Raw genomic sequence first — 24,310 nt, 5'->3', positions numbered from 1 at the left:
CATGGCCACCTCTCACTGAGTCGTCTTTGCTTTGGTTGTTGGTTCTTGTAGCTGATTAAAGGTTTCCTTGTCCGGTGCCTGGAGCCATTTCCAGGGTGCAGAGAAGCACTTGGGTTCTCCATTAGCACCGAGCTGATGGACAGCGGCTCTCAACTCTCACACTGTCACTTTATAACAACTCCATTCTGGGCCAAAAAAGCATCCAAGAACCAGGGCAGCAAGGTCTACATACCCTTCAGGTTCTGGGAGGGGAGGGCTGGAAGATGTTTAAATCTAGTCCAGGGGGCAGCTAGGTGGCACCGTGGATAGAGTGTTGGGCCTGGAGTCAGGAAGACTCCTCTTCCTGACTTCAAATCCAGCCTCACTTACTAGGTGTGTGACCCTAGGCAAGTCACTTAACCCTAATCCCCCCCCCCCCCGAAAAAAAGAAGAGAAAGGAATAAAAAAGAAAAAATCTTGTCTAACCCCCAACTCACATTTCAGGAAGACCTGCGTTCAAATCTGATTTCAGGCACTTATTAGTTATATGATATGACTGGGCAAATCACTTCACCCTATTTGCCTCAGTTTCTTCATCTGCAAAATGAACTGGAGAAGGAAATGGCAAACCACTCCTGTATCTTTGTCAAACAGGGTCATGAAGAATATCACATAACTGAACAATCTCCCTTGGTATTGTTAGTTTGGGGATGTGATTTTCAGGTTCTATTTAACTTCTGCTTGATGTTACATTACTGGGAGAAGCAGGACCCCACATTTTATAGCCAAGGTATGACTCCATTCCCACTAAATTCCAGTTCACAATAAACACACATCACCCTTATTCAAGAAATGAATTTTTCCAAATTGGGAAGCAAAACAAACCAGAGAAATTATACATAGCAAAATATCTATCAGATAATAAAAATAGAAAGACCTCTCATTCAGAACTAGGGGAGAGAGGGAGAAGGAGAGGGGGGGGGGAAGGGAGGGACAAAGAGACAGAGACAGAGAGACAGAGACAGACAGAGACTCAGATTTTGGCCAAAGGAAAATTCCCAAAGTCTCTACTGTAGCAAGTTGGGGAGAGGGACATGATAGACTCTTCCAAATCCTCTCATGTCAGATTCTTCCCAGAGTTTCAGCTGCCCAAAGTGGGCCTGGCATCTCCCATCTTCATTCTCCAAGCTGGAAGCCAAAAGTGCCCAAAGCAACTTGAAGTGACTCAAAGCTTGAAGAGAAATAAAGAGAACTGTTCTTTGACAACTCCAAGGGCATTGATCTCCAATGAAGAGAGTATATATGTGTGTGTGTGTGTGTGTGTGTGTGTATGTATATATACATACATACATATAGGAAACATATGCATATATAAACAAAATGTTTGTATATAATTATATATGTATATATACAGATATAAAAATGAGAGAATCTCAGAGGAAAGGCACCAAGACTGAGGAAGACTGGGAAAAGGTTCTTGTAGAAGAAGAAATTTTAGCTAAATCTTGAAGAAAGCCAGGAAGCAGAAATGAGGGAAATCATTCCAGGTGTAGAGGCAGCCAGTGAGAACATCTGGAGTCAGGAGATGGGAGTACCTTGTGAGAAGTATGGCAAGGAGACCAAAGTCCCATCCAGGATGGGGTGGCAAAAGACATAAGAAGACTGGTAAGCTGGAAAGGTTATGGAGGGCATTGAAAGCTCAACAGAGGATTATATATTTGATCCTGGGGGCAATAAGGAGACATTGGTGATGACTGAAAGAAGGAGTTAGCAGCATACTTCATTAAGTTGGGCACTCAGAATTTTTTTAGGGCTGAACATTTGTTGAATACTCAATCATAAAGAATGTTATTTTATTCATCAAAGTAATTAAAACTTATTTTTAAAAAATGAGCATAAACTTTGCTTTAAAAAATGAGATACAAAATACCAAATATTTGCTTGTAGTCATAACCAGGGGTAGAAAAAGATAAAGTCAATGTTCGTGATTTTTCTTTTTAACCATACATTGTTGTTGCTCAATTGTTTCAGTTCATGTCTGACTCTTTGTGATCCCATTTTGGGGTTTCTTGGCAAAGATACTGGAGTGGTTTGCCATTTCCTTCACCAACGCATTTTACAGATGAGGTAACTAAGGCAAACAGGCTTGAGTGACTTGCCCAGGGACACACAGCTAGTCAGTATTAGGGGTGAGATTTGCACTTGGGTCTTATAGTGCTCCATTCACTATACTAACTATCTAATTATTATAACAGCTAAAACCAGAGAATGTCAGAGTAATGAGGGACCTTAGAGGTCAACTCTTCCAACCACTGTGAGGTACTGACTAAGCCAGATTTTCAGAGTGAATTGGCATATACCATGGAGTGGGAAAAGCACTGGTCTTAGAGTCTCAAGACCTGAGTTCAGGTCCTAGATATGATGCTTAGTAGCTTTAGTGTGACCCTGACAAAGGCACTGCCATCCTTGGGCCTATTTTCTCATGTCCAAAATGGAGTCACACAGTAAATGACTGAAGGCAGATTTGAACTCAAGTCTTCCTAACTCCAGGCCTGGTGATTTATCCATTGCACCATCTAGTTGCCCATAACCATATAATAAATGAACCTAAATTAACCAAAATCATTTTCCACATGGCCCTCCTGTCCTGGAGAACGAGGTATCCTTTGTCAGGGGTCATGGACTCACATCCCTCAAGTACATTAAAATGAACCGAAGAAGAGTCTTGACTGAATTGGGGTGCTATTGCGCTCCTTAATGGGCTAGCGGCTTGTAACAGGGGAAACTTCACAGCCCTGAATAGCTTTGTTTTGTTTTGTTTTGTTTTTGCAGGCAATGGGGGTTAAGTGACTTGCCCAGGGTCACACAGCTAGTAAGTGTCAAGTGTCTGAGGCCGGATTTGAACTCAGGTACTCCTGAATTCAGGGCCGGTGCTTTAACCACTGCGCCATCTAGCTGCCCCCCTGAATAGCTTTGTAAAGGCCAGGAACATGGAAGAGGCCAGACAAGCCACCCCTGAGTGGGGTTCTTGGTGCTACAATCAGGATCCGATACATCACAAAGGCCAACTAATCATCCTTGGCTTCCCATTCATCCTAGAACACTTGACATTCTCCCATTGCCTTCACATGGAAACAATCAATGAGGCTAAGACTGGGTACAGGACAGTGATTCTCTCCTGTTCTCCTTCCATATCAGAGTGAGGCTGACACTCAAATGTGTTGTCAGTATACATGGGCATTCTTCTCTTCTCAATCGGGAAAACCACTTCATCTTTCTCTATATGTTGTCACACTCATTGAAAACTAGGTTCTGAGCAACTTCTCATGATGGCCAAGGAGCTAAAAAGGCTTTTACCCTGGTCACTGCAGTACGCTGAGAGCTGATGGTAGAAGAGACTGATTCACTTTTTTTTTTTAAGTGAGGCAATTGGGGTTAAGTGACTTGCCCAGGGTCACACAGCTAGTAAGTGTTAAGTGTCTGAGGTCGGATTTGAACTCAGGTACTCCTGAATCCAGGGCCGGTGCTCTATCCACTGCGCAACCTAGCTGCCCTGAGACTGATTCACTTTTACCACCATCTGGAGAATGGGGGATCCCATGTAGGGCAAAGATGACCTATCGAATTTAGTTCATGGGTATCAGTAAGCTAACAGTTTCTTAGAGAGAGGGAGAGGAAGAAGGAGAGAGGGAAAGGTAGAGAAGGAGAAAGAGAGGGAGAAAGAAGAGAGGGAGAGAGAGAAGGAGAGGAAAAGGAAGGGAGAAAGGGAAAGGGAGAACATTTATCAAGCATTCACTGCCTGCCAGGAACACAAGTGTTAAGGATAGCACCCCAAGTGTAATGGAGGATTGGCCAATGAAGGCCCAGTTCTGGGAGCAGGTGCTAGCACTAAGGAGAAACAGGAAAGGGTTCTTCTAGAAGGTGGAATTCTAGCTGGGAGTTGAAGGAAACCAGGAGGCAGAGATGAGGGGGAAGAGCCTCCTAGACATGGGGGACAACAAGTGAAAATGCCCAGTGCCAAGAGATGGAGTGTCTTGTTCAAGGAAGTGCAAGAAAGCTGGTGTCACTGCATCAAAGAGGACTTGGTGAGGGGAGCAAGGTATAAGAAGTCTGGAAAGGTAGAAGGAAACTAGGTTATGAAGGGCTTAAAAAGCTGACCTTATATCTGATGCTGGAGGTGACAGCAAGTTTAATGAATAGGGCTGGGGGCTGGGAGGAATACAAAGCCAGACTTATGCTTTAGGAAAATCACTTTGACAGCTCAGTGGATGAGGGACTGGAATGGGGAGACTAATCAGAAAGCTCTTGCAATAGACTAGGCGAGGTGTGATGGGGGCCTGCACCTGGTTGGTGGCAGAGACAGACAAGAGAAAGGGTCCTATTCAAAAGACATTTCAAAGGTAGAATTGACAGGGCTTGGCAACTTTTTAGATATTGCGGGGTAGGGAGGGAGAATGAGGAATTGAGCATGACACCTAGGTTACCTAGGTAAGCCCAAATGACTAGGAAGATAGAGGATGGTCCCCTCTATAGTAATAGGGAAATTCGGAAGAGGAGAAGATTTGGGTGAAGAAAATAAGTTCTGTTTTAGACATGTTGAGTTTAAGATGTATACAGGATATCCAGCTTGGAATGTCCAAGATGTGAGAATGGAGGTCAAGAGAGAGGTTAGGGCTGGATAAATAGATCTGAGGATCAATTGTATAGAGATGATCATTGAATCTATGGCAGCTGATGAGAGCACCAAGCAAAATATTATAGAAGAGAGGAGGGGCCAGGACAGAACCTTAGGGGACACCCACTGTTGGCATGAGAATTCAGACAAGGAGGCTGAGGAGAGGCTGTCAGGCAGGAAGAGAACCAGCCAGGGTAGGACAACTTAGAATTATCTGGTTTCTGTCTCTGTCTTTGTCTGTCTGTCTGTCTGTCTGTCTCTCTCACACACACACACACACACACACACACACACACACACAATATTCCCCCAAATACATGTTAAAACAAATTTGGGGTTTTTTAGTCTTGAGTTCCAAATTCTATCTCTCCCTTCCTTCCATTCCCCTTCCCTAAGATGGTAAGCCATCAGATATAGCTTATACATGTGCAATCATGTAAAACATTTCCCTTTTTTGGGGGCGGGGCAATGAGAGTTAAGTGACTTGCCCAGGGTCGCACAGCTAGTAAGTGTCAAGTGTCTAAGGCTGGTTCTGAACTCAGGTCCTCCTAAATCCAGGGCCTGTGCTTTATCCACTGCATAACCTAGCTGCCCCCCAAATACTTCCATATTAGTCATTTTGTACAAGACTCAAACAAAAGAAAAAGAATAAAAGTGAAAAATAGCATGTTTCAGTCAATATTCAAACAATATCAGGGGGTTTTTTGTCTGGAGGTGTATAGTATGCTTCATCATTAGTCCTTTGGGATGGTCTTAGATCACTGTATTGCTGAGAAGAGTTAAGTCATTCACAGTTCTTCACTGAATAATGTTGCTGTTACTGTGTACACCATTCTCCTGGCTCTGTTCACATCACTTTGCATTAGTTTATGTAAGTCTTTCCAGGTTTTTCTGAAATCATCCTGTGTCATTGCTTACAGCACAGTAATATTCCATCACAATCATATACCACAGCTTTTTTAGTCACTCCCCAATTGATGGGTATCCCTTTGATTTCCAATTCTTAACCACAACAAAAAGAGCTGCTATAAATATTTTTGTACAAATAGGTCCTTTTCCCTTGTTTTTGAAGTATTTATGATATAGATCAAGGAGTAGTACTGCTGGATGAAAGGGTATACATAGTTTTATAGATTTTTAGGCATAGTTCCAAATTACACTCCAGAATGGTTGGATCAGTTCACAACTCTGCCAATAGTGCATTAGTGTCCCTTTTTCCCCACATCCCTTCCAGCATCCATCATTTTCCTTTTTTTGTCATATTAGCCAATCTGACAGGTGTGAGGTACAGGGTTGTTTTAATTTGCATTTCTCTCATCAATGATTATTTAGAGCATTTTTTCATATGACTATAGATAGTTTTAATATCTTCATCTGAAAACTGTCTGTTTATATCCTTTCACCAAGGAAATGTTTTTTCAAAGTCATTTTTCAGTCGTGTCCAACTCTTTGTGATCCTATTTAAGGTTTTCTTGGCAAAAAAACTGAAGTGGTTTACCATTTCCTTCTCCAGATCATTTTACACATGAGGAAACTGAGGCAAACAGGGTTAAGTGATTTGCCCAGGATCACACACTAGTAATTTGAATTTGGATTTGAATTCAGGAAAAACTAATTCCTGATTCCAGACCAGACCTCTATCAACTGCAGAGCAATAAATGCCAGATTAGTATAAATGTTAACATGTCCAAGGGCCTCTAGATCAGGGCTTCTTAAACTTTTCCCACTCGTGACCCCTTTTTGCTAGAGAAATTTTCACATGACCCTGAATATACAGGTATATAGAAGAGGTATACATAACCTTTTACTGTTGCCAAATTTTTTGTGACCCCCCCGCCACATTCAGTTCTGCAACCCCACATGGAGTCTCAATCCATAGTTTAAGAAGCTAGGTTCTAGATGATTAAGACTGGTGCTCTCATCTCTCTTCTGGATGATCACAGACTGGATCATCAGATGGAATGCTTGATGGCTTTGAGTAAGAACCACACTGACCTGGGGCAACTAGGTGGCACAGTGGATAAAGCACTGGCCCTGGATTCAGGAGGACCTGAGTTCAAATCTGGCCTCAGACACTTGACCCTTACTAGCTGTGTGACCCTGGGCAAGTCACTTAACCCTCATTGCCCCACCAAAAAAACAAACAAACGGAACCACACTGACCTGACCTGGGAGACTTGGCTGTGTCTGTTGCTCATTATTCATTTAGTTGTATTTTCAATGGAATTGGTGGTGGCAGCATTATCTTTGTCTAAGTTACTTTTCTAAATTAAATGTTATTTTTTCAATTAACAAGCATTTTTTTCTCCCACCCTCACCAAAAAAAATTAAAGACAAAAAACTCTTATAAAAAATTTGCATAGTAAAGCAAAGCAAATTCCCATACTGGCCATGTTCAAAAATGTGTATCACATTTTGTCAATCATCTCTCTGCCAGGGGCAGGGAGGTGTCATCATTTGTCCTCTATAATTATGGTTGGTCACTTCATCAATCAGTTATTAAATTTTCAAAATTGAGGGGGCAGATAGGTGGTGCAGTGGATAAAGCACCAGCCCTGGATTCAGGAGGACCTGAGTTCAAATCCTGACCCAGACACTTGATACTTACTAGCTATGTGACCCTGGGCAAGTCACTTAACCCTCATTGCCCTGCCCAAATAAATAAATAAAATTTAAAAATTGTTCATTTAAAAATTATGTTGCTCTTACAGTATACATTTTTTCTAGTTCTGCTCATTTCATTCCTGCATCATGTCATACAAGTCTTCCTACATTTCTCTGAAACTGTCCCTTTTTATTTCTGACAGCAGAACAGCCTTCCATTACATTCATATACCACAATTTGTTCTAGGTGTCACAGTGGATAGATGCCTGGACTGGAATCAGGAAGATTCATCTCCCTAAGCTCAAATCCAGCCTTGGACACTAGTTGTGTGATCCTGTGCAAGTCATTTAACTGTTTACCTCTGCTTCCTCATCTGTAAAATGAGCTGGAAAAGGAAATGGCAACACACTTCAGTATCTTTGCCATGAAAATTCCAAATGGGGTTATGAAAATTTGGACATGACTGAACAACAACAAATTACCCAATTGATGGGTCTCCCCCCCCCAATTTTCCAGTTCTTGGTCACCACAAAAAGAATAGCTATAAATATTTTCATACTTTCAGGATCTTTTCCTTTCTTTAAGTATATAGACCTAGCAGTGGTAGTAAGTCAAAGGGTATGCAGAGTTTAGTAACTTTGGGGGCATAGTTCCAGTTAGCTTTCCAGAGTAATGGTACCAATCCAATGCTCCACCAAGAGTGCCTCAGTGTTCACGTTTTTCCACAGCCCTGTCATCATTTGTCATTTTCCCTTTTTTGGTCAACTTTGCCTGTCTACTAAATGTGAGGTAAAACTTCAGAATTGCTTTTCTTTGCACTTTTTTAGTTATTGGTGATGGGGAGGCTTCCCTCCACCCCATATGGCTACAGATAGCTTGGTTTTCTTCCCTTCAGAATTACCTGTTTTTATGGAAATTCTTAATGGAAGCATCTGAGATAGGTGCACTACCATGAGCACATTGATGTGATTTCAATTTGTCTGCTCCTTTTCTTGACCATGAACCATGTTTTCAAAATAAATGGGAGGCTCGCACCACTAAGTTAAAATGTAAAGTCATGAGGGCAGCTAGGTGGCACAGTGGATAGAGTATTGGCCCTGGATTCAGGAGGACCTGAGTTCAAATCCGGCCTCAGACACTTAACAATTACTAGCTGTGTGACCCTAGGCAAGTCACTTAACCCCAATTGCCTCACAAAAAAAATGTAAAGCCATGGTTGTGCCATTTCAGAAGAGTCTGTTCAACAGAAATGGCAGACACTACACTACCCTGGGCACTTCTACCATAGCCTTAAGAGGTAAAAGTATTTTCTAAAATGGTGGTCACAGGGGAAAGGGAGGACTAATGGTAATGCAGCCTCTAGTAGTGGGGACCCATGTTTCCATCGAACATAAGTTTTCCATCTGGAACATGGGACTGCAAAAACAGTGCTCTGCCTGTGGCCCAACCATGTAGGGAGGTTTGGTGAGCCTTGGTCTGCTTGTGCCTAATGAAAGTTCCCATATTCCTATTTTAGAACATGTGAAGGGATGACTTTTCCAGCCTGCTAATCATGTGAAGAAAGACTTTTGATTAGCTGATGAGCTGCAACTGTGTGCTCATTTAGATGGCATTAACTCACCAAAGTGAAACCCTCTCTTTTTCCTGCTAGCTGCATTTGAAAGAGAGGCAAGTAAAGCTCTGAGTGGAGAGGGAAACCACAAGATCCAGGGGCCTACACTCCCTACCCTCATTGACGGGAAGCTATGAGCACTTGGCCCTGTGTTTGCATCTATTCATGTCATGCAGATTCTTACTCTCCTAGTTGAGAGAACAGAAAACGATGAAACCTTGTGAACTTCAGAAATGCAGGAGAGCAGTCAGAAGTCTGGAAGACAGGTCCATGCCAGAGTTTGCTGCCCACCAAGCCCCAAGGATAGACTAAAACTGATCCCCTCCATTAGCATTTCCAGCCATACTTCATTTGCAGATGACCTCAGTAGGGCAAATGCTTTGTAGCAAAAGCTTTAAGTCTGAGCGCTACCATCCCCAGGGACTCAAGTGACAGAGGGATGTTTGTATGTTGGTTAAAAAATACATCTGCCATCGCTCCATCTGGATGCTTTTTCCTCCTCTCATCTCTCTGAATCTGCTGCTTTTCTGATTCTTATCCTCCCCAATGGCCTTCTCGGTTTTCTTTTCTGGATGGCCATCTATCTCCTCCAGCCTTTGAGACACTTCTCTCCCAGGTGACTGACTGTTATGGCTTCTCTGTATCCTCAGCCCACAGCCTTGCCCCTGAGGACAAGCACCCTCCTCTACCTCCTTCCTCTGCTTCCCTGTAGAAAGGGAGCTCATGGCAAGGATTTGTATCTGAGTGTTCAGCACATAGTTTGGCACACTAGAGTTACCAAATGATTCTTTGATCCATCCATCTTTATCCTCAGATCTCTCCACCATGTCTTGTTTGGTGACCTCATTGGCTCTCTGGGGTGAAATGATCATCTCCAAGCAGAGGATCTTCCACTCTGTAATCGCAGCCTCAATATTCTCTCCATTTTCAGTGGGGCATCACCAACAAAGCCTGTTTCCCCACCACCCCTCTTCACCTCCACTTCTGGGAGCCCTGTGTTTCTTTTACTGGTCAGCTTGGCTGTTGCTACATGAAGCTCTCTCTGCATCTCACAGTTGCTAGGGCCACTGTCTGCCAGGCCCATTACCTTGAATTTATTTTTCATATGTTGCTTCCACCAGTAGAATATAAGCTCCTGGGGCAGCTAGGTGGCCCAGTGGATAGAGCACCGGCCCTGAAGTCAGGAGTACCCGAGTTCAAATATGACCTCAGACACTTAACACTAGCTGTGTGGCCCTGGGCAAGTCACTTAACCCCAGTTGCCTCACTAAAATTAATTAATTAATTAATTAAAAAAAAAAAAAGAATATGAGCTCCTAGGAAGTCAACCTTCATTTTTATCTTTGTATTCCCAGAGCATAGAACTGTGTCAGACACAAAGTGGATGTTAAATAAATGGTGACTGGGAATCTGGATAGTTGTAAAGAGGGGAATTACTGAGAGATTTGGAGAAACCATACCTCCTAAAGCAACAGGAAGTGGCACCCAGAATATTGGATGGTTAGATATGATGAGAGAAACACAGGAAGTTCTCCAATGTCCACTGGTGCCTAGGATGTGAGGGAACTCTTTTTTTTTTTGTTTGCAGGGCAATGGGGGTTAAGTGACTTGCCCAGGGTCACACAGCTAGTAAGTGTCAAGTGTCTGAGGCTGGATTTGAACTCAGGTACTCCTGAATCCAAGGCCGATGCTTTATCCACTGCGCCACCTAGCTGCCCTGAGGGAACTCTTGTTCTAGGACATTTTTTGAGTGTGGATTTTTTTCCCCAATCTTAATAGTATTTTTTTCCAGTTACACATAAAGATAGTTTTCAACATTAATTTTTATAAGATTTTGAGTTCCAAATTTTTCTCCTTCCCTTCCCTCACTCCTCATCAAGAAGGCAAGCAATCTGCTATAGGTTATATATGTACAATCACATTAAATGTATTTCCACATTAGTTATGTTGTGAAAGAAGAATCAGAACAAAAGGGAAAAACCTCAGAAAAGAAAAAAAACCCCCAAAGTAAAAACAGTATGGTTCAATCTGCATTTAAATTCCACAGTTCTTTTTCTGGATGTGGAGAGCATTTTCCATCATGAGTCCCTTGGAATTGTCTTGGCTCATTGTATTGTTGAGAAGAGCTAAGTCTATCACAGCTGATCATCACACAATGTTGCTGTTACTGTGTACAATGTTCTTCTGATTCTGCTCACTTCACTCAGTATCAGTCCACTTGAGTCTTTTCAGGTTTTTCTGAAATCTGTCTGCTCATCATTTCTCTCTTTTTTCCAATATATTTTTAGAATTTTATTTTTCCCAAATTACATGTAAAACCAAATTTTAACATTGATTTTTTTTTGGTGAGGCAATTGGGGTTAAGTGCCTTGTCCAGGGTCACATAGCTAGTAAGTGTTAAATGTCTGAGGTCGGATTTGAACTCAGGTCCTCCTGAATCCAGGGCCAGTGCTCTATCCACTGCGCCGCCTAGGTGCCCCTAACATTGATTTTTAAAACTTTGTGTTTCAAATTCTCTTTCTCCCTCCCTCCCCATACTCCTTAAGAACTCAAGCAATTCAACATAAGTTATATATGTGTAGTCATAGCAGATCATCTTACAATATTGCTGTTATTTTGTATACAGTACATTTCACTTTGCATCAGCTCATGTTTTTCCAGGTTTTTCTGATAGCATCCTGCTCATCAATTTTTTTAATAGTAAATTACATTTATATAGTACTTTAAAGAGAGATTTCCTTACAATAAACCCATGATGTTGATTATTGCAACAACAATAGATAACATTTATATAGTACCTTACCTGACGAAAGAATTTTCTTCACAATATCCCAGCAAAGTACTGTACATTTTATCATCATCATCATAATCCTCCTCATCATCATCTTACATTGCTCTTGCCTCTACTTCAAATTTTTTTCATTGTTACTATTGCTGTTTCCATCCTATTCCCTCCCCATATTTACTCTATTTTCTATCTTCTTTCACCCCATCCCTCCTCAAAAGTGTTTTGCTTCTGACTGCCCCATTTCCCAATCTGCCCTCCCTTCTTTCACCTCCCCCATTATCCCCTTCCCCTCTTATTTTCCTGCAGGGTAAAATAGATTACGATACCCAATTGAGTGTGTACGTTATTCCCTCTTTGAGTCAATTCTGATGAGAGTAAGGCTCACTCACTCCCCTGCACCTCCCCAATCTTCCCCTCCACTCCATAAGCTTTTTCTTGCTTCTTTTATGTGAGATATTTTACCCCATTCCACCTCTCCCTTTCTCTTTCTCCCAGTGCATTCTTCTCACTCTTTAATTTTATTTTTTAAAGATATCATCCCTTCATATTCAACTTACACCTGTGCTCTCTGTCTAAATATACTCCATTCAGCTGCTCTAATAATGAGAAAGCTTTTATGAGTTACAAGTATCATCTTCTCATGTAGGAATGTAAACAGTTTAACCTCTTAATATCCCTTATGATTTCTTTTTCCTGTTTAACCTTTTTATGTTTCTCTAGGGTCTTGTATTTGAAAGTCAAATTTTCTGTTCAGCTCAGGTCTTTTCATCACAAATGCTTGAAAGTCCTCTTTCATTGCATTCCCACTTTTTTCCCTTGAAAGATTATACACAGTTTTGCTGGGTAGGTGATTCTTGGTTGTAATTTTAGTTCCTTTTCCCTCCATAATTTCATATTCCATGCCCTCTGATCCTTTAATGTAGAAGCTGCTAAATCTTATGTTATCCTGTCTGTGGCTCCACCATGCTTAAATTGTTTCTTTCTGCTGCTTGCAATATTTTCTCCTTGACCTGGGAGCTCTGAAATTTGGCTATAATATTCCTGGACATTTTCATTTTGGGATTTCTTTCAGGAGGTGATTGGTGGATTCTTTCAATTTCTATTTTACCTTCTGTTTCTAGAATATTGGGGCAATTTTCCCTGATGATTTCTTAGAAGATGATGTCTAAGATCTCTCTCTCTTTTTTTTGGGGGGGGGGTGCAGGGCAATGAGGGTTAAGTGACTTGCCCAGGGTCAGACAGCTAGTAAGTGTCAAGTGTTTGAGGGTGGATTTGAACTCAGGTCCTCCTGAATCCAGGGCCAGTGCTTTATCCACTGTACCACCTAGCTGTCCCCTAAGTTCTTTTTAAAATCATGGCTTTCAAGTAGTCCAATAATTTTCAAATTATCTCTCCTGTATCTATTTTCCAGGTCAGCTCTTTTTCCAATGAGATATTTCACATTGCCCTCTATTTTTTCATTCTTTTGGTTTTTCTTTATTGTGTCTTGATTTTTCGTAAAGTCATTAGCTTCCATTTGCTCAATCCTTATTTTTAAGCAATTATTTTCTTCAGAGAGCTTTTGTACCTCCTTTTCCATTTGGCCTGTTTGGTTTTTCAAACTGTTTATTATTTTTTTTTCATGACCCTCCTGCATCACTCTCATTTCTCTTTCCATTTTTTCCTCTACCTCTTTTACCCTATCTTGAAAGTCCTTTTTGAGCACTTCTATGGCCTGAGACCAATTCATATTTTTCTTGGAAATTTTGGATGTAGGAGCTTTGACTTTATCTTCTTCTGAGGGTGTATTTTGATCTTCCTTGTCACCAAAGAAACTTTCCAGGGTCAGTGGTTTTTTTCTTTTGTTCATTTTGCCAGCCTATTTATTGACTTTTAACTCTTCTTAAAGTGGGGCACTACTTCCAGGGCACATTGTCCCAAGCTTCAGAGGGTCCCAGGTGGTATGATTTAAAGAGAGGCACATTCACCATTCCCCTGGCCTGTGCTCTTCATCATTTCTTATAGCACAATAGTATTCCATCACATTCATATACCACAACTTGTTCAGTCATTCCCCAGTTGATGGGCATCCCCTCAATTTCCAATTCTTTGCCACCACAGAGAGCTGCTATAAATATTTTTGTACATGTGAGTCATTTATGATTTCTTTGGGATATAGACCTAGTCGTAGTATTGTTGGGTCAAAGGGTATGCACAGCTCCATAGCCCTTTGGGCATGGTTCTAGATTGCTCTCCAGAAGGGTTGGATCAGTTCAGAACTCCACCAACAATGAATTAGTGTTCCAGTTTTTCCAGATCTTCTCCAACATTTATTATTTTCCTTTGTTGTTATATTAGCCAATCTGATAAATGTCAGGTGGTACCTCAGAGTTGTTTTAATTTGCATTTCTCTAATCAATAGTGATTTAGAACATTTTTTCATATGGCAATAGATAGTTTTGATTTCTTCATCTGAAAACTGCCTGTTCATATCCTTTGACCATTTCTCAATTGGGGAATGACTTGTATTCTTATAAATTTGATTCAGTTCTCTATATATTTTAGAAATGAGGTCTTTATCAGAAACACTCTCTGTAAAAATCATTTCCCAGATTTCTGCTTTCCTTCTAATCTTGGCTGCATTGCTTCTGTTTATAGAAACCCTTTTTAATATAAAGTAATCAGAATGATCCATTTTGCATTTCATATTATTCTCTAGTTGTTTGGTCAGAAATTCTTTTCTCCATAGATGTGAGATATAAACTATTCTTTCCTCTCCCAATTTGCATATGATATCATCCTTTATGTCTAACTCATGTACCTATTTTGACCTTATTTTGGTATATGGTGTAAGATGTTGGTCTATGCCTGGTTTCTGCCATACTATCTTCCGGTTTTCCCAGCAGTTTTTGTCAAATAGTGAGTTCTTATCCCAGAATCTGGAATCTTTGGGGGTTTTTTTGTTTGTTTGTTTTGGTTTTTTGTCAGGGCAATGAGGGTTAAGTGACTTGACCAGGATCACACAGCTAGTAAGTGTCAAGTGTCTGAGGCCAGATTTGAACTCAAGTCCTCCTGAATCCAGGGCCAATGCTTTATCCACTGCACCACCTAGCTGCCCCCTAGTCTTTGGGTTTAACAAACAGTAGATTACTATAGTCATTTACTAGTGTCTCCTGTGCCTAACCTATACCACTTATCCACCCCTCTATTTCTTAGCCAGTACCAGTTTTGGTGACTGCTGCTTTATAGCATAGTTTTAGATTTGGTATGGCTAGCCCACCTTCCTGTGCATTTTTTTTTATTAGGTCACTTGATATTCTTGACCTTTTGTTCTTCCAGATGAATTTTATTATTTTTTTCTAGCACTATAAAATAATTTTAGGTAGTTTGATTGGCATGGCATTGAATAATTAAATTAATTTAGATTAAATTGTCATTTTTATTATATTAGTAGGCCTATCCATGAGCAATTGATATTTTTCCAATTACTTAGATCTGATTTTATTTTCGTGAAGTGTTTTGTAATTGTGTTTATATAGTTCTTGGGTTTGTCTTGGCAGATAGACTCCCAAATATTTTATATTGTCGACAGTTATTTTAAATGGAAATTTAAAATTCTCTATCAATTGCTGCTGAGTTTTTGTTGGTCATATATAGAAATGCTGATGATTTATGTGGATTTACTTTATATCCTGCAACTTTGCTAAAGTTGTTTCAAAGTAGTTTTTTAGTTGATTATCAAGGATTCTCTAAGTATACCATCATGTCATCTGCAAAGAGTATTAAGTTTTGTTTCTTCCTTGCATATTCTAATTCCTTAAATTTTTTTCTTTTATGGCTAAAGCTAACATTTTTAGTACAATATTGAATAATAGAAATGATAATGGACATCCTTGTTTCACTCCTGATCTTATTGGGAATGCCTCTAAATTATCTCCATTACATATAATGCTTGGTGATGGTTTTAGGTAGATATTGGTTATCATTTTAAGGAAACCTCCATTTATTCCTATGCTCTCTGTTTTAAAAGGAATGAGCGCTGCTTCTCCTCCTCTTCCTCACCATCACCACCACCATCATCTTCCTCCTCCTGCTCCTGCCGCTGCTGCTTCTCCCCCCAGTTCCCTTGGAGCGGACCATCCTGGTGCCTCTTTTGTGAAGCGGCGGCCGAGGAGACCCCCGGACTCACCATGGCCGACGAAAAGCAGAAGGAAGGAGTCAAGACTGAAAAAAACAACCACATTAATTTGAAGGTGGCAGGGCAAGATGGTTCGGTGGGGCAATTTAAGATTAAGAGGCACACACCACTTAGTAAACTAATGAAAGCCTATTTTGAACGACATGGTTTGTCAATGAGGCAGATCAGATTCCGATTTGATGGGCAACCAATCAATGAAACAGACACACCTGCACAGTTGGAAATGGAGGATGAAGATACAATTGATGTATTCCAGCAGCAGACAGGTGGTGTTTACTAAAAAAGAGAACCTGCAACTCTACTCCAGAACTGTGCTCCCAAGGAAAACAATACATTCACAATTCGAAAACCAAGATTTGGTTCATCCACATCCTGACTACTGCAGTATAGTTTTCTCTCTTCTTTGATTCCCTTCCCCCACTCCTTTATTGTACATAAAGTAACTGGTGTATGTGCACAGGCATAATGCATATTTTTTTTCAACTAAATGGCCAATGGTATGTTTTGATCAACATCAAATGGAGATGGGGAGGGGAAAAAACAAACTGGTTCTGTGAAAATATCCCTTTTCTCCATTAGTGGCATGCTCACTCAACCTTTATCTTTGTATTCCAGTAAGTTTTTTGCTCTTACTGTTTAACAACAACAACAACAACAACAAAACACAAAAAAATCCTCGCATACCTTGTTTGATTGGATAATTTCAATGTTTTTCTTTTATCATTGTAGAACCAAGGACGATTTTATAACTTTTTTGTATGTAGCTGTTACATGTAGGGCAATCTCTGTCTCTCAGTAGGGATAAATTACTATAAAGAAATTGATCCTAGATAGTTTTTCCTTCAAGTCAAACATCTTGTTGTTTAAATAAACTTGTTTTTTTTTAAAAATTAAAAAATAAAAGGAATGAGCACTGTATTTTGTCAAAAGCTTTTTCTGCATCTTTTGAGATAATCATATGATTTTGGTTAGTTTTGATGTGGTCGATTATGTTGATAGTTTTACTAATGTTGAACCAGCCCAGCATTCCTGATATAAATCCCATTTGGTCATAGTGTATTATCCTGGTGATAAATTGCTGTAGTCTCTTTGCTAATATTTTATTTAAAATTTTTGCATCAATAATCATTAGGGAAATTGGTCTATAATTTTGTTTTGGCTCTTCCTGGTTTAGGTATCAACACCATGTTTGTGTCATAAAAGAAATTTGGTAGAAGTCCACCTATTTTTTCAAATAATTTATATAGTATTGGAATGAATTGTGTTTTAAATGTTTGTTAGAATTCACTTGTAAATCCATCTGACCTTGAAGATTTTTTCTTAGAGAGTTCACTGATGGCTTGTTCAATTTCTTTTTCTAAAATGGGGCTATTCAAGTTTTATTTCCTCCTCTGTTAATCTGGACAATTTATATTTCTGTAAATATTCATCCATTTATTTTAGATTGTCAAATTTATTGGCATACAGTTGGGCAAAATAGCTCCTAATTGTTGCTTTAATTTCCACTTCATTGGTGGTGAATTAATTCACCCCTTTCATTTTTAATACTGGTAAATTTGGTTTTCTTTTTTAAAAATCAAATTAACCAAAAGTTTATCTATTTTATTGATTTTTTTATAAAACCAGCTCTTAATTTTATTTATTCTATAGTTTTCTTACTTTCAATTTTATTCATTTCTCTTTTGATTTTCAGAATTTCTAATTTAGTATTTAATTGGGGGGTTTTGATTATTTTTTCTAGCTTTTTTAGTTGCATGCCCAATTCATTGATCTCTTTTCTATTTTATTCACGTAAGCATTTAGAGATATAAAATTGATATTACTTCATTGTCTATGGTACCTTTTAGCAAGATGTAGTTTCCTCCCTTATCTTTTAGATTTTTACTTTTGCTTTGTCTGAGGATCAGGATTGCTTATCCCTGCTTTTTTGTACTTCAGCTGAAGCATAATATATTCTGTTCCAACCTTTTACCTTTACTCTGTGTGTATATGTCTGCTTCAAATATGCTGCTTGTAAACAACATATTGTAGGATTTTGGTTTTTAATCCACTCTGCTATTTGCTTCTGTTTTATGGGAGAGTTCATCCCATTCACAGTCACAATTATAATTACTGTGTTTTCCTCCATCTATTTCCCCCCTTGTTTATACTTTTCTTTGTCCTTTCACCATTCCTCCTCTGCTTCTGAACATTGTCTCCCTTAGTCTGCCCTCCCTTTTATCAGCCCCACTTCCTTTTTATTTGTTTGTTTGTCATAAAATAATATTATTATTATTAATAATATTATTATTTCCAGTTAAATATATAGTTTTCAACATTTGTTTTTATAAGATTTCTAGTTCCAAACTGTTCTCCTTCCCTCCCTTCCCTCCCTTCCCTCCCCCCTCCCCAAGACAGTAATATGATATAGGTTATATATGTACAATCACATTAAATATATTTCTGCATTTGTCATGTTGTGAAAGAATAATCAGAATAAAAGGGGAAAACCTCAAAAAAGAAAAAACAAAAAACAAAAAAAAGTAGAAACAGTTTGGTTCAATCTGCATCCAGATTCCACAGTTCTTTTTTCTGGATGTGGAGAGCATTTTCCATCATGAGTCCTTTGGAATTACCTTGGATCATTGTATTGCTGAGAAGAGTTAAGTCTATCACAGCCGATCAGCACACAGTGTTGTTGATACTGTGTACAATGTTCTCTTGGTTCTGTTCATTTCACTCAGTATCAATTCATGTAAGTTTTTCCAGGTTTTTCTGAAATCTGCCTGCTCATTGTTTCTTACAGCACAATAATATTCCATTACATTCAAAAACCACAACTTGTTTAGCCATTCTCCAACTTATGGGCATCCCTGCAATTTCCAATTCTTTGCCACCCACTCCCTTTTCTTTCTCCTTTCCTCTACAATTTCTGCTCTTCCTTTTATCAGTGCCTGCCCTTTCCCCCCTTCCCCTTCTACATCTCTATAGGCTAAGATAAATTTCTTTATCCAAATGAGTGTGTATGTTATTCCCTCTTTGAGTCAAATCCGATGAGAATAAGGTTGAAAACAATGCTCACCTCCCCTTCTTTCCCTCTATTGTAACGTCTTTTGTGCCTCTTAATGTGATGTAATTTACCCCATTCCACCTCCCCTTTCCTTTTCTTCTGTAGACTCCTTTTTCCACCCCTTAATTTTTTTATATCATCACAACAAAGTCAATTTATACCTATACCCTCTACATATATGCCTTCTATCTGCCCATATAGAAATACAGTTCTCAAGAGTTACAAGTATTATCTTCCCATGTAGGTATGTAAACAGTTTAACCTTATTTAATAACATGTTTTTTTTTTCTGTTTACCTTTTTATACTTTCTTGAGTCTTGTATTTGAAGATCAAATTTTCTGTTCAGTTCTGGTCTTTTCACTAGGAAAGCTTGTAAGTCCCCAATTTCATTGAATGTCCATCTTTCCCCCAAAAAATAATGCTCAGTTTTGCTGGGTAGGTGTTTCTGAGTTGCAATCCAAGTTCCTTGGCCTTCTGGAATATCATATTCCAAGCCCTCTGATCCTTTAATTTTGAAGCTGCTAGGTCCTGTGTAATCCTGACTGTGGCTCCATGATATTTAAAATGTTACTTTCTGGCTGCTTGCAGTATTTTCTCCTTCACTTGATAATTCTAGAATTTGGCTACATTATCTCTTGGAATTTTCATTTGGGGATCTCTTTCAGGAGGCTATTGGTGGCTCCTTTCAATGACTTTTATCCTTTGGTTCTAGGATGTCAGGTGTAACAATTAGAATGATGCCACCTGCTGGAGAGTTGCTGTAGGAAAGCTCCGCCATGAGGAGAAGGCTTCTGAGGGCAAGCCATGTGGTCAGGTCCTTGGTGTCAGGAAGTAATGTTTGCTCGTGGGTACTGTCGATCAAAGCTACCAGCCAATCAATTTGAGGACTCTCCCATTTCTGGGAGGAGGACACGAAGTAGGAAGCAGATGCTGGTGGAGGGGTTCTTCCTCTTTTGGTTCCTGATCTCGCCATGGCAGGTCGGATGATGGGGTCTCTTAGAAATAGTTAGATTTTTACCTTTCTCTCTGATCCTAATGCTCTTTAATAAATACTTAAACACTTAAATACTCTTGCTAAAGCTTATAATTTATTGGTGACCACTCATTAGATTTTAGATAGTATGGCTAGAATTTTAGCCCCTTACACAAGGCAGTTCTCCTTAATGATTTCCTGGAATATGGTGTCTAGACTCTTTTTACTCATAACTTTCAGGTAGTCCAGTAACTCTTAAATGATCTCTCCTGGATCTATTTTCCAGGTCAGTTGTCTTTCCAATGAGGTATTTCACATTTTCTCCTATTTTTTTATTCTTTTGATTCTGTTTGGGCAGTGGATAGAGCACCGGCCCTGGAGTCAGGAGTACCTGAGTTCAAATCCGGTCTCAGACACTTAACACTTACTAGCTGTGTGACCCCGGGCAAGTCACTTAACCCCAATTGCTTCACTAAAAAAAAAAAAAGAAAAATTGATTCTGTTTGATGGATTCCTGATGTCTCATAGAGTTATTAGTTTCCACCTGCCCAATTCTTATTTTAAGGCATTATTTTCTTCTGTAAGCTATTACACCACCTTTTCCATCTAGCCAATTCTACTTTTTAAGGTTAAAGAGTTGATTTCTTCAGTGGATTTTTTTCCGCATTTGGCCAAGTGTATTTTTAAAGGAATTGTTTTCTTCAGTCAATTTTTTGTGTTTCCTTTCCCAAGATGTTGACTCTTTTTTCATAATTTTCTTGCATAACTCTCATTTCTTTCCCTATTTTCTCCTATCTCTCATTTGATTTTTAGTATCATTTTTGGAGCTCTTCCAAGAAGGCTTTTTGTTCTCGAGACCAATTCATCTTCCCCTTTGAGGAATTTTGACAGTGTTTATGTTTTGATCTTCCCTGTTGCCATAGAAGCTCTCTATGGTAAAGGTTCTTTTCTGTTTCTTATTCATATTTTAGCCTATGTTGTGATGTTTTTTTAAAGTTGAGCTCTGCTCCCGGGGCCACTATTGCAAGCTTCTTGTGCTGGGGCCCAGGGGCCTGATCATTGGCTTTCTGCTCTGAGGCCTTTGTGGCTTCCAGATTCCTCACCACTCTGGGCTTGCTCTCTCTTCACTAGGATGACTTGGCCTAGTTGCACCTGTACTGTGTGGGTAGTTCTCTAGCTGGCAGTTTGCTCTCTCAGATGGGCCTGGGTGGGTTTCACAACTGGCCTGTTGCACCATCAGCCTGGTGAGCCAAGACCAAGGGACCTCAGCTGCAGATCTGTGCTGTGGCCAGGAGCCTCCCACTGACTTGCCCAGACACCCTCCAAACTGTGCTGAGCTGCACTGGCCAAAGTGAGACAGAACTCTCCTGAATTCTTCTAAATTATCTCAATGTGGAAGACTGTTTCCTTTTGTAGTTTCTATAGCTCCACAACCCATTTGGAGGCTTGAATTAATGTTTCTGAGAGAAACTCAGGAGAGCTCAGGCAACTTTCTGGCTTTATTCTGCCATCTTGGCTCTGCCCCCCTACTGTGGATTTTAAAATTTGGCTTGGGGCAGCCTAGGGACTTCTCCTTTAACTTGAACATTTTGTGAAAATTTAAATGATTTAAATGTCCCTTCTGAACAAAGCTGCTACTTCACTGTGCATTTGACTCATTATGGCTCTAATTCTATGCTAATGCTGTAGGAGTCTTATCACTCTTGAAGAGAGTGCCCAGTGCTCTGGGCCTACGATCAGGAGATCCTGAGATCAAATCAGCCTCAGAGACAATCTGTGTGACCCTGGTTACTTAACCTTAGTTTCTTCAATTGTAAAATGCACCTTTATTTTTCGCAAATAAGTTATATGTTTTTTTTAAATGCTTGGAATGTAGTATGTGTTCTATAAATGCTTATTCCTTTCCCTCCTTGCTGGACCCAATAGTGATATTGTATGTTTAAGCATACATTGCTGTGTAATATGAATTGACTATCAAATCTTAGAACTGAAATGTCTGTAGGAGGTTTTTAGTATGATGATGAGAATTCTGAGGGCAGGAATACCCTGGGGACCTAACTTAACATGCCCCAGAGGCAGCCAGGACCCAAGACCCTTGGGGAATCACTGGAGGGCTGGCATCCAGCCTCCTTCTCCTCTATTCAAGAAGATAAGGACAAAGCACACAGAACAACCAGGAGTTAGGATGCTGACCCTGAATGTTCTTCTGCTTTCTTCAATGCTCTACTGATGTGGTTGTGGGAGACCTAAGAGAGGTGTTGACTAATTAATGTAGAAGGCAGAAGATGATGTGAAGTGGTGAGGGAAAGCTCTCTATTCACAAATGTATGGGTCACCTAGCATGTCTTCCTCCTTCCATAACAGGTAGTGAGCCAAAGAAGCAGAAATGTGACCTAGTGACCCGCTTAGACCACATCTACACTGGCCTCTCCTGCAGAGGCTGACAGAGATGGAAAAGAGCCTCGAAGGCCAGATAAAGAATGTTGTAGCCAAGCAGGGCAGCCCTCAGAAGTGGTGTGGAAAAGATCCTCTGAACCTCATTCTCTCTTGTTCTTTCTATAGAGGTTAAGGGGGGATGTCCCTTGGAGTAGACAGTTTCTGCCTCAGCCCATCCCTTGGCCAGGCCAGGAGAAGGAGAAGGAGAGGGTGGTCTGTGTCAGAAACAGGCCGGTAAGGGGCAGCTAGGTGGCACAGTAGATAGAGCACTGGCCCTGAAGTCAGGAGTACCTGAGTTCAAATCCAGCCTCAGACACTTAACACTTACTAGCTGTGTGACCCTGGGCAAGTCACTTAACCCCAATTGCCTCACTTAAAAAAAAAAAAGAAAGAAAGAAACAGGCAAGTAAAGAACAGGCAATGTCCTTGGGTTAAGGCTGTTGCAAGCTTCCCAGTGTGGCTCTGGGGAGACAAAGTCCTGCTGAGGCAGCTCCACTGTATCCCTCCCCTCAGGCCAATTCACCTATGTCTAGTTTCAGAATTTCTCCAGATAATCAGACCTCATAACGACTCACATTTCTATAGCATTTTAGGGGCCCCAAAGCACTTTCCTTAAGTGAGGTAGGCAGTTATTGCAAGTATAAGCCTCTGTCACAACCAGGACTCAGAGTCCTGACTCCAAACCCAGCAGTCTTTTCACCGTAGCACACAGCTTCTGGTTACCCTTGGCTCCCAATGTCCCCTTCCCCCAACAAATGATTATCAACAGATTCTGGACAAGGCTCCTTTTCCAGTTAGCATTTGATCTCTACATATATGGGTGCTATTCGTAACATAAATGGAGTTAATTGGACTTAAAAGCTGGATGGCCCCTTAGGACGCTGGGGCTCAGAGAGGGAGTGGCTTTAGACATACAGGTAATAAGTAGCCAAATTGGGATGGGAACATGTCTCCTTATGATCAATCCATCTGTCCCCTTCTGAGTATTCCTGGAAGGAAAGAAAGCTCTTTTCTGAGGAAACAGTCTGGTATTGCTCTTAGGGTTCCTCCTGAAGCAATTAGTCACTATGCTTGAAAATACTTAAAGAAAAAACTAGAAACAACAGATTCTTAGAGGTGGCAGGAAGTCACATGATCACAGCAGGACTAAGCCTTGTTTAGTGTGGACAGGAACAGAGAGAAGCAGCTCATTCAGAGAAGGCAACCCCCTGTGGCTGCTCCCAGGGATGCCTCTCAGGGCAGGAAAGGGCCTATCAGCAGGTAGGTTGTGCTTCAAGCTCCAAACCAGACTGCTTAAAGAGAGAAGGGGGGGGCCGCAGCTAGGTGGCGCAGTGGATAAAGCACCAGCCCTGGATTCAGGAGTACCTGAGTTCAAATCCGGCCTCAGACACTTGACACTTACTAGCTGTGTGACCCTGGGCAAGTCACTTAACCCTCATTGCCCCGCAAAAAAAAAAAAAAAAGAGAGAGAGAAGCTGGGCCAGTGCCCGGACCAAGGACATTGTGACACTGTTCTATTGGACAACTCTAAGATGGAAGCATATGTATGGGAGACATTGTAGTACAGTGAAAATAGTAATGAATCCCAGCTCTGCTACTCATTACCTATTTGGCCAAGTGCAAATCCCTGAACTTCTCCAGGCTTGTTTTTCAGGTATAAAATGAGAGGGGTTGGACTAGAAGCTTCTAAGGTCCCTTGCATCCTCTATCAACTATAAGACCACTGGACCACATGGCAATCCACAGAAAGGAGCAGATGGCTGCTTCTCCCAATTTGGTTTAGGTTTCCAATAAGCCACAGAATCAGTAAATTCCAAAGCTGGTTGGGACTTCAGAAACCATCAAGTACAACCCATATTGGAAACAACATACCCAATAGAAGGTCATCTAGCCTCTGCCTGAAGCCCTCCACTGGCACTAAACTCACTATGTCCCATGATAGTATATTCCTATAAGCCAGCTCTGATGAAGGGAAGGTTTTCCTGAAAGAGTCCAAACCTCCATGATTGGAAGAC

General features: G+C 40.5%; 1 protein-coding gene across 1 annotated transcript; it reads left to right on the top strand.

The window, feature by feature from the left end:
- The first annotated feature begins 15,676 nt into the window (after window positions 1–15,676).
- Window positions 15,677–16,417, top strand: LOC122742739 (small ubiquitin-related modifier 2-like). The gene has a single exon (XM_043987188.1). It carries the CDS (start codon window positions 15,829–15,831, stop codon window positions 16,114–16,116), a length of 288 nt encoding a protein of 95 aa, XP_043843123.1. The 5' UTR covers window positions 15,677–15,828; the 3' UTR covers window positions 16,117–16,417.
- The last annotated feature ends 7,893 nt before the right edge of the window (window positions 16,418–24,310 follow it).

The sequence above is a fragment of the Dromiciops gliroides genome, chromosome 2 (genome assembly GCF_019393635.1).
Source record: "Dromiciops gliroides isolate mDroGli1 chromosome 2, mDroGli1.pri, whole genome shotgun sequence".
Taxonomy (NCBI): Eukaryota; Metazoa; Chordata; class Mammalia; order Microbiotheria; family Microbiotheriidae; genus Dromiciops; species Dromiciops gliroides.
The sequence above is the reverse complement of the archived record's forward strand: the minus strand, read 5'-3'. Positions and strand labels throughout refer to the sequence as shown.

What these genes read in the sequence shown, in the direction of transcription:
- LOC122742739 (XM_043987188.1), top strand. Translation starts at nt 15,829, where the DNA reads ATGGCCGACGAAAAGCAGAAGGAAGGAGTCAAGACTGAAAAAAACAAC.